Source organism: Staurois parvus, unplaced genomic scaffold, assembly GCF_062004578.1.
Source record: "Staurois parvus isolate SC_StPar_1 unplaced genomic scaffold, SC_StPar_1.0 ptg001133l, whole genome shotgun sequence".
Classification (NCBI taxonomy): Eukaryota; Metazoa; Chordata; class Amphibia; order Anura; family Ranidae; genus Staurois; species Staurois parvus.
This window is the reverse complement of record NW_028318929.1, coordinates 4,324,922-4,340,123: the sequence shown is the minus strand read 5'-3', so window position 1 is coordinate 4,340,123 and position 15,202 is coordinate 4,324,922. Positions and strand designations below refer to the sequence as shown.

The 15,202-nt window shown below is 45.6% G+C and overlaps 1 protein-coding gene across 1 annotated transcript in view; it reads right to left on the bottom strand.

The window, feature by feature from the left end:
- Positions 1-3,995, bottom strand: part of SKIC2 (SKI2 subunit of superkiller complex) — an 87,146-nt gene extending 83,151 nt beyond the window's left edge. The window contains exons 1-2 of the mRNA XM_089659153.1: positions 3,856-3,995; positions 2,918-2,982 (exon numbers count right to left, since the gene is read on the bottom strand). Coding sequence (XP_089515279.1) covers positions 2,918-2,930 — 13 coding nt within the window. The 5' untranslated portion in view covers positions 2,931-2,982; positions 3,856-3,995. The remainder of the gene's footprint in view (positions 1-2,917; positions 2,983-3,855) is intronic.
- Positions 3,996-15,202: the final 11,207 nt, after the last annotated feature.

The following is a 15,202-nucleotide window of genomic DNA, read 5'->3' as shown; positions in this document are numbered from 1 at the left end:
CCATAATTATTTTATTATTGTGTTCGATTAATACAGTGTCTTGAAAAAGTATTCATACCCCTTGAAATTTTCCACATTATATCATGTTACAACCAAAAACGTAAATGTATTTTATTGGGATTTTACATGATAGACCAACACAGAGTGGCACATAATTGTGAAGTGGAAGGAAAATGATAAATGGTTTTCAAACTTTTTACAAATAAATTAATGTGAAAAGTGTGGGTACATTTGTATTCAGCCCCCCAGAGTCAATACTTTGTAGATCCACCTTTCGCTGCAATTACAGCTGCAAGTCTTTTTGGGGATATCTCTACCAGCTTTAAATATCTAGAGAGTGAAATTTTTGCCCATTCTTCTTTGCAGAATAGCTCAAGCTCTGTCAGATTGGATGGAGAGCATCTGGGAACAGCAATTATCAACTCTTGCCACAGATTCTCAATTGGATTTAGGTCTGGACTGTGACTGGGCCATTCTAACACATGAATATGCTTTGATCCAAACCATTCCATTGTAGCTCTGGTTGGATGTTTCGGGCCATTATACTGCTGGAAGGTGAACCTCCACCCCAGGCTCAAGTCTTTTGCAGACTCTAACAGGTTTTCTTCTAAGATGGCCCTGTATTTGGCTCCATCCATCTTCACATCAACTCTGACCAGCTTCCCTGTCCCTGCTAAAAAAAAAAAAAGCATCCACACAACATGATGCTGCCATCACCATGTTTCACGGTGGGGATGGTGTTTTCAGAGTGATGTGCAGTGTTCATTTTCCTCCACACATAGCGTTTTGTTTTTAGACCACAAAGTTCAATTTTGGTCTCATGTGACCAGAGCACCTTCTTCCACGTTTGCTGTGTCCCCCACATGGCTTCTCTCAAACTGCAAATGGGACTTCTTATGGCTTTCTTTCAACAATGGCTTTCTTCTTGCCACTCTTCCATAAAGGCCAGATTTGTGGAGTGTACAACTAATAGTTGTCCTGTGGACAGATTCTCCCGCCTGAGCTGTGGATCTTTGCAGCTTCTCCAGCGTTACCATGGGCCTCTGAGCTGTTCTGATTAGTGTTCTCCTTGCCCGGCCTGTCAGTTTAGGTGGACGGCCATGTCTTGGTAGGTATACAGTTGTGCCGTACTCTTTCCATTTTCGAATGATGGATTGAACAGTCATCTGTGAGATGTGAAAAGCTTGGGATATTTTTTTATAACCCAACCCTGCTTTAAACTATTCCACAACTTTATACAATTTTCAATAGACACTTTAAAAGCCCTTCCATGTCACCAATTTAAATAATAGAATAGAATTATTGCTCTTACTCCGCCAAGCATGGCAACATGTAACATGTAGTGCAACCAACCTCACTGTAACTGGAATCAAGGGCATTCCCAAAAACAATTCTTGGTGACAGTCTGTCCCTGGGAATTGGTCGCTGCAATCAGACCCTTGGGGCACTATTCCTCTCATTGAAACAAGGCTTTATTGCTCCTACTGACATCAAATATGAGGTACCAGTTTTTCCCTTACACCAACAGCAGGGCCCTATGTAATTCAATGACACCATCAAAGAGGCTTACTTCCTTCCTCTAATATATATATATATATATATATATATATATATATATATATATACACACACACACACACACACACACTGTATGCTGGTACACTATTCCTTCCACTGACACCAATGATGGGTCACTATTCTTCCCTCTGAAGCCAACGAAGGGGCACTATTCCTCCCACTGACACCAAAGATAGGCCACTATTCTTCCCTCTGATGCCAATGATGGGGCACTATTTCTTCCACTGACACCAAAGATGAGGCACTATTCCTTCCACTAACACCAATGATGGGCCACTATTCTTCTCTCGGACACCAACGATGGGGCACCATTCTTCCAATTGATACCAACAATGGGGTACTATTTTTTCCACCGACACCAACAATGGGGCACTATTCTTACTACTGATACGAATGATGGGTCACTATACCTTCCAACTGATATCAACAATGGGGCACTATTTTTTCCACTGACACCAATGATGGGGCACTATTCTTCCCACGGATACCAATGATGGGCCACTATACCTTCCAACTGATACCAATGATGGAGCACTATTCTCCCCACTAATACCAATGATGGGGCACTATTCCTCCCACTAATACCAATGATGGAGCACTATTCTCCCCACTAATACCAATGATGGGGCACTATTCCTCCCACTAATACCAATGATGGAGCACTATTCTCCCCACTAATACCAATGATGGGGCACTATTCATCCCACTGATACCAATGATGGGACACTATTCATCCCACTGATACCAATGATGGGACACTATTCATCCCACTGATACCAATGATGGGGCACTATTCCTCCCACTGATACCAATGATGGGACACTATTCATCCCACTGATACCAATGATGGGGCACTATTCATCCCACTGATACCAATGATGGGACACTATTCATCCCACTGATACCAATGATGGGACACTATTCATCCCACTGATACCAATAATGGGGCACTATTCCTCCCTCTGATACCAATGATGGGACACTATTCCTCCCACTAATACCAATGATGGGACACTATTCATCCCACTGATACCAATGATGGGACACTATTCATCCCACTGACACCAATGATGGGACACTATTCCTCCCACTGACACCAATGATGGGACACTATTCCTCCCACTAATACCAATGATGGGACACTATTCTTCTAATTTTTTTTTTTTTCGCCCACTGAGCTGTAGACATTTTCTACTCCCACTGGCCACAGTCCGGCCCTCCTAAAGTTTGAAGGACAGTAAACTGGCTCTTTATTTAGAAAGTTCAGAGACCCCTGTTAAAAAACACAACTTTATAAAAAAAAAAGTTATACATTTTTATAAAAAAAAAAAAGTCTCACCTAGTTTACTCATTGTAGAGGGTAGATTCTCATGAAAGAAGATAAATGGGGTTCATTGGAAGGTGCTGCAATAAGAACCACAATAAATAAATAAATGTGTTCACGTAGGAAATCTTCAAAGTATCTTTGAGCCGGAAGCAGGAGCGGGTACCTATCAAAACCAGATACCTGCTCCCCCCTCTTCCCCCCAAAACAAGTGCCAAATGTGTCAGCGGAGGGCGGGAGGAGGCAGAAAAGCAGAGTGTCCACTTTTGGGTGGTACTCCGCTTTAATGATATACATACTATGTATATATAAACTACCATTTAAAAGCTGAACTCCAGATATGGATTGGTCCAATGGAAGTGTGTATGGGCCATACCTGTGGGATCCCTAGGGAAGCTGGAAATCACTGTAGCTGGCACCGCTAATCTAGTGATCCTCGATATCTCCCGTGGCAAGCAACTGCCTTGCTGCATAGTGACCACAGGGTCTCAATGGCTCAGCACAGACACCAATCACAGAACGCCTTACATTTTTTTTTTTCAAACTAAGTTTCCCTTGATTGGACAAAGTGAATAGGTGGCGCAGTGACATCACCATCTCCACCTCATCCACTCAGGGAATGTGTTGCCAAGCCAAGTTCTGTGAATGGCAACCGTGCTGAGCAAGCGACCCCCTGTGGCCACTATGCAGCAAGGCTCACGGAACCCAGCGGCTTCCGGCTTCATGGGACCCAGAAGACAGCTGTGATCACCATAGTAGTGGTGACTACTACACTGATTTCCAGCTTCCATGGGGATCCCACAGGTATGATGCATTCAAACCTTGTGCCAAGCTGGACATACTAGCTCTGCTATAAATATCATACCTGAGTTCAGATTTAATACATCTAGAAACATAATAAGCAGCAAACAAACTCCATGCAGTAAGAATAGTAATAAACATCTGTCTGATACCTTCCTGAAGAAGCAGAGCCAGCAGTTCCAATGTGTCAGTACAGAGGGGGAACAGACATGGATGACAAGCAAGGGCCGTGACGTCTTGTGTGGCGGAAGCAATCCTTCCAGCACTATGTCTCCACGCAGAGGTAATGCTAAAACCCTGAGGGGAGACATATTTGATAGGTCTAATTCATAAGCTAAACATATCTTTGTGTACAACAAAATGGCCGACGCCTCTGCAAATCAGCGACAGCGTTTAATACAAAGGATATCCCTGTCTCGCTAGTGCTAGAGCCGGGCCGAGTGTATGAGCTGATTGGCTGTGCGGAGTGAGCACTTCCGCCAATGGTTGGCGGAAGTGCCATTCGAACGACGGGTTAAGGAGCAAAGAACGTCGGCTTGGTTGGCAATGTTCCTCTCTCCTGGAGAGATGGATTGCAGATGCAGAGGATGCTCGGTTTATAAAAATCAAATATTTGTTATCTGCTTTTTCTTGTGAAATAGCAGAATTATCTCTTTTATGTTCAAAAGTGGAAGCCAACTTTAATTAATGATGAAAAAGTCGTATTTCCTGTGTATTTCTTCCTGCAAAGTCTCCCATACACGTAGGAGTCCATCAGAGCTTGCCTGTGCGATCCAAGCGAGGGGCTTCGAGACGCCATATCATTAGGATGAACCACTTCGCAATTCTTTTATTTTTTGAACATGTTAAAATTTGTATTTTTTGCTAGAAATTATTGTAGCCCTCTCTCCCCGTCACCCAATATACTTTTTTTTTCTGAAAGCAGAAGCCCTGGAGAATAAAATGGTGGGAGTTGCAATTTTTTATGTTGCGCAGGTATTTATCAAACACATATTTTCAGAAAAACATAGAATGAATTTTACTGCAAATGAGCACAATATGGGCAGCACAGTGGCTAAATGGTTAGAACTTCCACCTGGCAGTACTAGGGTCGTTAGTTCAAATCCCAACCACAGCACCACCTGCATGGAGTTTGCATGTTCTCCCTGTGCCTGCGTGGGTTTCCTCCAGGATCTCTGGTTTCCTCCCGCACTCCAAAGACATGCTGGTAGGTTAATTGGATCCTGTCTAAATTGGCCCTAATATGTGTATGTAGGGTAGGGGCTTTAGATTGCATGCCTCTTGAGGGGCAGGGACTGATGTGAATGTACAATAAATATATATATATATATATATATATATATATATACACACAGGAATACCTCTGTTTGCAAATTTAATGCGTTCTTCGGGACTTTTCGTATTGCGAAAATTCATAAACCGAAATGCGGTTTCCCATAGGAATGCATTGAAAACCAATTAATCTGTTCCAGAGATCTGTTCAGAACTCTTTATAAAGTGCTCTTTAACCACTTCCAGTCCGGACACTTTCACCCCCTTCCTGTCCAGGCTAATTTTCAGCTTTCAGCGCTATCACACTTTGAATGACATTTGCACGGTCATGCAACACTGTACCCATATGAATTTTTTAGCATTTTTATGAGACAGATAAAAACTTTATTTTGGTGCTTTTTTTTACCTGGAATTTTTATTTTTTTTGCTATATACCATATTTGCCCGCGTATAAGACGACTTTTCAACCCGTGAAAATCTTTTGAAAAGTCGGGGGTCGTCTTATACACCGGTATACGGCGAGCCGGTGTCAGGGCGGCACTTTTTCGAGGGGCGGCGCCACCCCCCCTCCTCCTCCAACGGACACCAAGTACAGGGGTAGGCAGAGGGGCTGCTGTACCTTACCTGGCGCCGGTCCCGGTCCCACGACGATCCGGTCCAGGAAGCGCGGCTGCTCCTTCTTTCAGTTCGGCCGCTCGATGGTCCCGCCGCCCGCTCGGCTCCGCCTCCTCACCGGTGATTGGGCGCCAGCACTGGAAAGGCACACAGGCGTCCAATCACCGGCGAGGACGCGGAGCCGAACGGCCCCGCGAAAATCAAGCGGCCGAACTGAAAGAAGGAGCAGCCGCTCCTCTCCCCCACTGACACTAACGATGGGGCACTATTCTTCCTCCACACTGAAACCAACGATGAGGCACTGTTCCTCCCCCACTGACACCAACGATGGGGCACTATTCCTCCTCCACACTGACACCAACGATGAGGCACTGTTCCTCCCCCCACTCACACCAACGATGAGGCACTATTCCTACTCCCCACTGACACCAACGATGGGGCACTATTCCTCCCCCACTGACACCAACCATGGGGCACTATTCCTCCCCCACTGACACCAACCATGGGGCACTATTCCTCCCCCACTGACACCAACCATGGGGCACTATTCCTCCTCCCCACTGACACCAACGATGGGGCACTATTCCTCCCCCACTGACACCAATGATGGGGCACTATTCCTCCCACTGACACCATTGATGGGGCACTATTCCTCCCCCACTGACACCAATGATAGGGCACTTTTCTCCCCACTGATACCAATGATGGGGCACTTTTCTCCCCACTGATACCAATGATGGGGCACTATTCTCCCCACTGACACCAATGATGGGGCACTATTCCTCCCACTGACACCATTGATGGGGCACTATTCCTCCCCCACTGACACCAATGATAGGGCACTTTTCTCCCCACTGATACCAATGATGGGGCACTTTTCTCCCCACTGATACCAATGATGGGGCACTATTCTCCCCACTGACACCAATGATGGGGCACTATTCCTCCCCCACTGACACCAACCATGGGGCACTATTCCTCCTCCCCACTGACAGCAATGATGGGGCACTATTCCTTCCACTGATACCAATAAGGGGGCGCTATTCCTTCCACTGACACCAATGATGGGGCGCAATTCCTGCCACTGATACCAATGATGGGGCGCTATTCCTCCCACTGACACCAATGATGGGGTGCTATTCCTCCCACTGACACCAATGATGGGGCACTATTCCTCCCACTGACACCAATGATGGGGCACGATTCTTCCCACTGACACCAATGATGGGGCACTATTCCTCCCACTGACACTAATGATGGGACACTATTCCTCACACTGACACTAATGATGGGACACTATTCCTCACACTGACACTAATGATGGGAGGAATAGTGTCCCATCATTGGTATCAGTGGGAGGAATAGTGCCCCATCATTGGTGTCAGTGGATGAAATAGTGCCCCATCATTAGTGTCAGTGGGAGGAGTAGTGCCTCATCATTGGTATCAGTGGGAGGAATCATGCCCCATCATTGGTGTCAGTGGGAGGAATAGCACCCCATCATTGGAATACCATACCATATTGAAATCAAATCTGATGTTTTTTCATTTTTATTTGGTGTGCGTTGGAAGAGGGGTAGTCTTATACGGCGAGTATAGCTCAAACCCTATATTTTAACAGGAAAAGTAGGGGGTCGTCTTATATGCCCAGTCGTCTTATACGCCGGCAAATACAGTAAATGAAAAAGTCCAAAAATTTTGAAAAAAAGTGTTTTTCTTATAACATTTTGCAAAAAAATAATCTTTCTTCATAAGTCTTGGCCAAAATGTATTCATCTATCTTTTAGCAAAAAAAAATAACCCAAATTAGTTTATAACCAAAAATTATAATTTTTCAAAAAATTTTTTTACATTTTTTTTTTATATTATTATTAATGGGCTTTTTTACATACTGTCACCCTAGCAGTACAGTGTCACCATAGTGGCACTGTACTACTTGTGGGGGGGTGATGAAGATTTTTTTTTTTCCCAGGGAGTGGCTAAAATGGCAGGTGCCATTTATGAACGGCAACCTGCCCCTGCACTACTCCCATCCAGCCGTTTATATACATGGGCCGTACGGGAAGTGGTTAAAGGCATAAATACTGTACAGGGACATGATTAAAAATGAATTCGTAAATGCATTGAAAACCAATGAATCCATTCCGGAGGTCAGAAAAAAGTAACAAAAAGTATTTTATCTGTTCAAAACTATTGAGTGCACTTTAAAGGCATAAATACTGTACATGATTAAAAAAACATTTGTAAATGCATTGAAAACCAATTAGTCCATTTGTATTGTGAAAAAAATTCGTAAACCGAGCCATTATTCTCAATGGATATTCATTTGTAAACCGTTAATTACGTGAACTGCGGTACGCCTGTATATGTAAAGAGCTGCATAAATTGACAGTACTATATAAGTACCTGTAATATATAAAATATTATACCCAATTCTTTGGTAAAATCTAAAAGATGGGGTTGCATCGAGTAAATAGATGTTAAACATGCCAAGCTTTAGCTGATGTGGTGTGGCACATCGCATGTGATTCGCACAGGAGCCACACTGCATTCCTGTGCAAATCACACGCGATTTCTGTGCGGTGCAATTTCAGCCATATATTTTGTATGGCTCAAATCGCAACGCATCCGCTCCAAAGAAGTCAGGACCCTTTTTTTTGTCCGCACTAGAATCTGATCACATGAGATCTGATTCTGCACATCGCACTGCATTTTGAGAACTGATTTCGGGGTGTCGTTAACTTAAAATACACAACTGCAGCGGTTCATATGAATGGGGTGCGATTATCATGTGGTGCAGAAATCGCACAGAAACTACAGTAGCCGGGAATGGTAGCTGTGAACCTGAAAGTGATGCAAAACATATCTATTCTGGGTTCAATATGATTAATCACAGAGGGGATCAGGGAATTATTGTTCCCAGATCATCTCCTGCAAGGGGAAAAGGCAAACCTTTAGAACCCCCATCACTTTTACTGAAGTGAAAAATCATACCAAACTTTAACCGCCAGCCTACAGGGCACTTATACCTCCTTCCTGCCCAGGTCAATTTCCAGCTTTCAGCGCTGTCACACTTTGAATGACAATTGCGCAGTCATGCAACATTGTACCCATATGAAATTTTTATCACTTTTTTGAGACAGATAGAGCTTTCTTTTGGTGGTATTTAATCACCTCTGAGATTTTTATTTTTTCTTAAACAAACCAAAAACCACTGAAAATTTTGAAAAAAAAATTATTTTCTTTGTTTTTGTTATACAATTTTGTAAATAAGTGATTTTTCTCCTTCACGGATGTGCGCTAATGAGGCTGCAGTGATGGGCACTGATAGGCTGCACTGATGGACACTGATAGGTGGCACTGATGAGGAGGCACTGGTAGGTTGCACTGATGGGCATTGACAGGCATCACTGATGGGCACTGAAAGGCAGCACTGATACATGACACTGCTACATGGCACTGATAGGCGGCACTGATAGGCAGCACTGACTGGCACTGTTAGGCGGCACTGACTGGCACTGATAGGCGTCACTGACTGGCACTGATAGGCGGCACTGACAGGCAATAATAGGTGGCACTTATTGGCAGCACTGATGGGTAGCATTGATTGGCATTGATAGGTGGCACTGACTGGCACTGATGGGTGACATTGAAAGGCAGCTCAGATGGGCACTGATATGCGGCATTGATGTGCACTGGTATGCACTGATATGTGGCACTGATGGGCACTGGCACGTGGCACTGATGGGCACTGATGAGCACTGACTGGGCACTTCTGGGGCCACACTGATCATCAGGGCACACTGATCATCAGTGCCCTGATGATCAGTGTACATGTCCCCTCCGCGGAAAGCCGATTACCGGCTCTCCTCTCCTCTCGAGCTGTCAGCGTGACAGCTCAAGAGGAGAGAAATGCCGATAACCGGCATTTCCGTGTTTACATGTGATCAGCTGTGATTGGACACAGCTGATCACGACCGAGCTGACATCTTCGGCTCTTTCCGTGATCCGCTGTGTCCGAGGGACACAGCGGACCGGCGATCGCCGCGCTGCGCGCTCCCTGAGCCGCGCATGCGCAGTGAGAATGGGAGGACATCATATGACACTCTATCACAACAAGAGAACCACCTTGCGCCCGTCCTTGTACTATAGGGCGGGCGGAAGGTGGTTAAAGGATAAGTTCACCTTTGGGAACATGTTACAGGCGTTTTTAGGGTGGAACAGGTAACATGTTCCCATAGCTGCAGCCACGCCCACTGCCCCCTCCCTCTGACATTATGGGGAGCCTTCTCCCTGTACTATCTGTCAACTTTGAAAACAGCACAGCCGTGTGGAGCTCCGCCCACACAGCTGCGTCACCCATTCATGGAGTTCTATGAATGAATAAACTGCAAGTCCCAGCAGCCTTAGCGGCTATCGGCTTGTAGTTTTCAATGAACTACCATGGTGCTGTGGAGCGCCGTTGTAGTTCATCAAAGCTTCAAAATATCTGCTTGGCTGTACATCCCATACATCCCGTACGGCAAGCAGATATTCTGACAGGTCTGCAGGAGACCTGCATGGCATCAGTGATCTACTGATTGCTGGTGCAATGCTTTCCAGGCTCCTTTGGACAAAAATAATAAGTGCACATTTTATTTACCTGCAAAAAAATGTGCATTTATTATTTTTGTCAAAAAGGTGAACTTATCCTTTAACCCTTGGAAACAAAACCTTTGTTGACATGCATTGCAGTTACATACCAAAATGTAGGCTTGGGCCCTTACACATAGCTCCTAACCGACACTGATTTCAAGGGACTGTCTCTGATTTATCTTTCAAAAAGTTTTCCAGTGCTAAACCTTTCATCCAATTTCTAAATTGCTTAATTTGTAAATTTCAAAAGTCAGTATAAAGGAATAGTAGTGATAAAGAAAAAAGCACTTGTGGGGTTAACTAATCTATTTTTGTTTAATTCTCCCTTAAGGGGGCGTGGCAGGGGGTGTGTCCTATGCCTACATACTTATGCTAATAGGTGTTCCTTGTTCCCATCTCAAAAATTTGGGAGGTATGCCTTACAGCACTATGTTATAACTAAAGTTCAGGAGCTATAGGGTCTCTGGGGGCACCCAAGCAGGCTCGCTCCTGAGCTGCTGCATGTCCATTCAAACACAGAGCTGAGGCTTTGCCCACCCCCTCATTCTTCTCATTGGCTCACTGACTGTGATTGCAGAGGCTCTTGTGCATATCGCTGGATCAGGATGGGGCTCAGGTAAGTATTGGGGGGGGGGGCTGGGGGGGGGGGCTACACACAGAAGGTTTTTTTTTTTACCTTCATGCATAGAATTCAGAATTCACAGGTAAAAAAAACCTTGCCTCTAACCACTTTAACCACTTGCCGACCGCGCATAGCCGAAAGACGGCTTCACCGCGGCCGGCCAGTTCTGAGTGGACGTCATATGACGTCCTCCCAGAACGCGCTCTCCTGCGCGCCCCAGGGGGCGCGCACCCGGCGATCTCCGTGATCGCTGTGTCCTACGGACACAGCTGATCACGAGATGTGGTGAAAGGCCGATCCCACCGGCCTTTTACCACGTGATCAGCGGTGTCCAATGACACGCTGATCACAGGAAAATGCAAGTGCCGGTTCTCGGCTGCACTTTCCTCACGCTGTCAGATCGTGAGGAAAGTACTGCCGAGAACCGGCAGTTGTCAGAGCGGGGATCGGCACTGATGATCAGTGCCCTGATGATCGGTGCCCAGCAGTGACCCCCGCATTTCCGCTCAGCAGTGCGCCCACTAGCCCCCCCCACCCATTCCCAGCAGTGCCCCCACCTGTGCCCAGCAGTGCCCCCACCTGTGCCCAGCAGTGCCCCCACCTGTGCCACTCTGCAGTGCCACCTACCTGTGCCCAGAAGTGCCACCTACATGTGCCCAGCAGTGCCACCCACCTGTGCCCACCCACCTGTGCCCACCAGTGCCACCCACATGTGCCCACCCACCAGTGCTGTCCACCAGTGCCACCCACCAGTGCCACCCACCAGTGCTGCCAGTCAGTGCCACCAGTCAGTGCCCAGGGGTTGTGCCAGTCAGTGCCGCCAGTCAGTGCCCAGAAGTGATGCCAGTCAGTGCCGTCTATCAGTACCCATCATCATGTCACCTATCAGTGCCGCCTATCAGTGCTGCATATCAGTGCCGCCTATCCGTGACCCCTAATTAGTGCTGTCTATCAGTGCCGCCTATCCGTGCCACCTCATTAGTACTGCCTATCAGTGCCCTTTAGTGCTGCCTATCAGTGCCCATCAGTGCCGCCTATCAGTGCCCATCAGTGCCGCCTCATCAACGCAAATCAGTGAAGGAGAAAAAATACCTGTTTGAAAAATTTTATAAAAGAAACAAATAAACTTTTTTTTTTTTTCAAATTTTTTGCACTTTTTTTAATTTATAGCGCAAAAAGTAAAGCGCCCAGTGGCGATTAAATACCACCAAAAGAAAGCTCTATTTGTGAGAAAAAAATGATCAAAATTTCATATGGGTACAATGTTGCATGACCGCGCAATTGTCAAAGTGCGGCAGCGCTGAAAGCTGAAAATTGGCCTGGTAAGGAAGGGGGTATAAGTGCCCTGTAGGCAAGTGGTTAAAGGATAAGTTCACCTTTTTGGGCAGAATTTCACTTTTTCATAATAAATAGCGTTTTTTCAATGTTATTTCAGGCCCAGCCATCCCAGTGTGCTTTTTTCACACTTACCTCATCCACAGGACATTTCATTTTTTGTCAGTTTCTGTGCGATTTTGAATGGATTTTTATACTCCATCATTTCCTGTCAATGGTCTCTCAGCATTCACTTCCTGTAGGGCAGCACTGATAGGCTGCACTGATGGGCACTGATTAGCACTAGTGGGGCTGCACTGATGGGCACTGATTAGCACTAGTGGGGCTGCACTGATGGGCACTGATTAGCACTAGTGGGGCTGCACTGATGGGCACTGATTAGCATTAGTGGGGCTGCACTGATGATCAGTGCCCTGATTATCAGTGTAAATGGGCCCTGTCAGCCTTGCCAGTCATCGGCTCTCCTTTCCTCACACAGTGACAGATGATCACAAGGTAAAGGGCGGCTGTGATTGGCCCTTTACCTCGATCTGTGATCATTTGTGTCACAGAGCATGTCCGATGCGTGCCCCAGGGGGTGTGTGGGAGATGCATTCTGGGAGGACGTCCATGGACACTCGCCCAGAACAAGAGAGCCACCATGTAGCTGTCTTTTGGCTATGGCACGGTACTGAGATGGGTAAAATTATACCTGGTGATCCTGCCAATAAGGTCACTTCCTGTTATGGGGTATCAGTGCTGTGCCCTGTCTCTCACATGTGCTCTTCAGTTGTTGCCCTGTAATGCAGGATTCTAATAGAGACTAAGAGGTCTATATTTTTTTAATTCACACAGCTGTTGCACATAACCCCCATAATGTACAGTCAGGTCCATGAATATTGGGACATCAACACAATTCTAACATTTTTGGCTCTATACACCACCACAATGGATTTGAAATGAAACGAACAAGATGTGCTTTAACTGCAGACTGTCAGCTTTAATTTGAGGGTATTTACATCCAAATCAGGTGAACGGTGTAGGAATTACAACAGTTTGCATATGTGCCTCCCACTTGTTAAGGGACCAAAAGTAATGGGACAGAATAATAATAATCATAAATCAAACTTTCACTTTTTAATACTTGGTTGCAAATCCTTTGCAGTCAATTACAGCCTGAAGTCTGGAACGCATAGACTTCACCAGATGCTGGGTTTCATCCCTGGTGATGCTCTGCCAGGCCTCTACTGCAACTGTCTTCAGTTCCTGCTTGTTCTTGGGGCATTTTCCCTTCAGTTTTGTCTTCAGCAAGTAAAATGCATGCTCAATCGGATTCAGGTCAGGTGATTGACTTGGCCATGGCTTAACATTCCACTTCTTTCCCTTAAAAACCTCTTTGGTTGCTTTTGCAGTATGCTTTGGGTCATTGTCCATCTGCACTGTGAAGCGGCGTCCAATGAGTTCTGAAGCATTTGGCTGAATATGAGCAGATAATATTCCCGAAACACTTCAGAATTCATCCGGCTGCTTTTGTCAGCAGACACATCATCAATAAATACAAGAGAACCAGTTCCATTGGCAGCCATACATGCCCACGCCATGACACTACCACCACCATGCTTCACTGATGAGGTGGTATGCTTAGGATCATGAGCAGTTCCTTTCCTTCTCCATACTCTTCTCTTCCCATCACTCTGGTAAAAGTTGATCTTGGTCTCATCTGTCCATAGGATGTTGTTCCAGAACTGTGAAGGCTTTTTTAGATGTCGTTTGGCAAACTCTAATCTGGCCTTCCTGTGTTTGAGGCTCACCAATGGTTTACATGTTGTGGTGAACCCTCTGTATTCACTCTGGTGAAGTCTTCTCTTGTTTGTTGACTTTGACACACATACACCTACCTCCTGGGGAGTGTTCTTGATCTGGCCAACTGTTGTGAAGGGTGTTTTCTTCACCAGGGAAAGAATTCTTCGGTCATCCACCACAGTTGTTTTCCGTGGTCTTCCGGGTCTTTTGGTGTTGCTGAGCTCACCGGTGCGTTCCTTCTTTTTAAGAATGTTCCAAACAGTTGTTTTGGCCACGCCTAATGTTTTTGCTATCTCTCTGATGGGTTTGTTTTGTTTTTTCAGCCTAATGATGGCTTGCTTCACTGATAGTGACAGCTCTTTGGATCTCATCTTGAGAGTTGACAGCAACAGATTCCAAATGCAAATAGCACACTTGAAATGAACTCTGGACCTTTTATCTGCTCATTGTAATTGGGATAATGAGGGAATAACACACACACCTGGCCATGGAACAGCTGAGAAGCCAATTGTCCCATTACTTTTTGTCCCTTAACAAGTGGGAGGCACATATGCAAACTGTTGTAATCCCTACACCGTTCACCTGATTTGGATATAAATACCCTCAAATTAAAGCTGACAGTCTGCAGTTAAAGCACATCTTGTTTGTTTCATTTCAAATCCATTCTGGTGGTGTATAGAGCCAAAAATGTTAGAATTGTGTCGATGTCCCAATATTTATGGACCTGACTGTATCTAATATATTAATTTGCTGTTATTGTTAGCTCCATCTAGTGACCATAATGTTGTATCGTCCTGAAATACCACAATTAGGAAAAAGCTGCAATTCACAACTATATGGAGCTGATGAGCATAGGAAATACACACATTAGACGCATTAAAGGGATTATTGGGGACAGCTGTGTAAATGCTGAGGGATTTGCACAGTGACATTTTGATAAGTAGACCCTAAAAGTTGCAGTTTGAACATGTTATGCAGGCATGGTCTACTGCTGTCACCAGGGGCGGACTGACCATTCGAGCACTCGGGCACTGCCCGAGAGCCCGGGGTCAGTAAGGAGCCCCATTAAATGCCCCTGGTACCTTTTTATAGGCTTTTTTGGGTGTGCTTTGAGTGTGGGCAAGGACACAGGGGCCCCATGATCCCCTATTGCCCGGGGGCCCCATGAGTTGTCAGTCCGCCCCTGGTTGTCACTGTCCTGAGAAATGCAGTAGTGTATGTAGACAGGAGGTGGCTGCA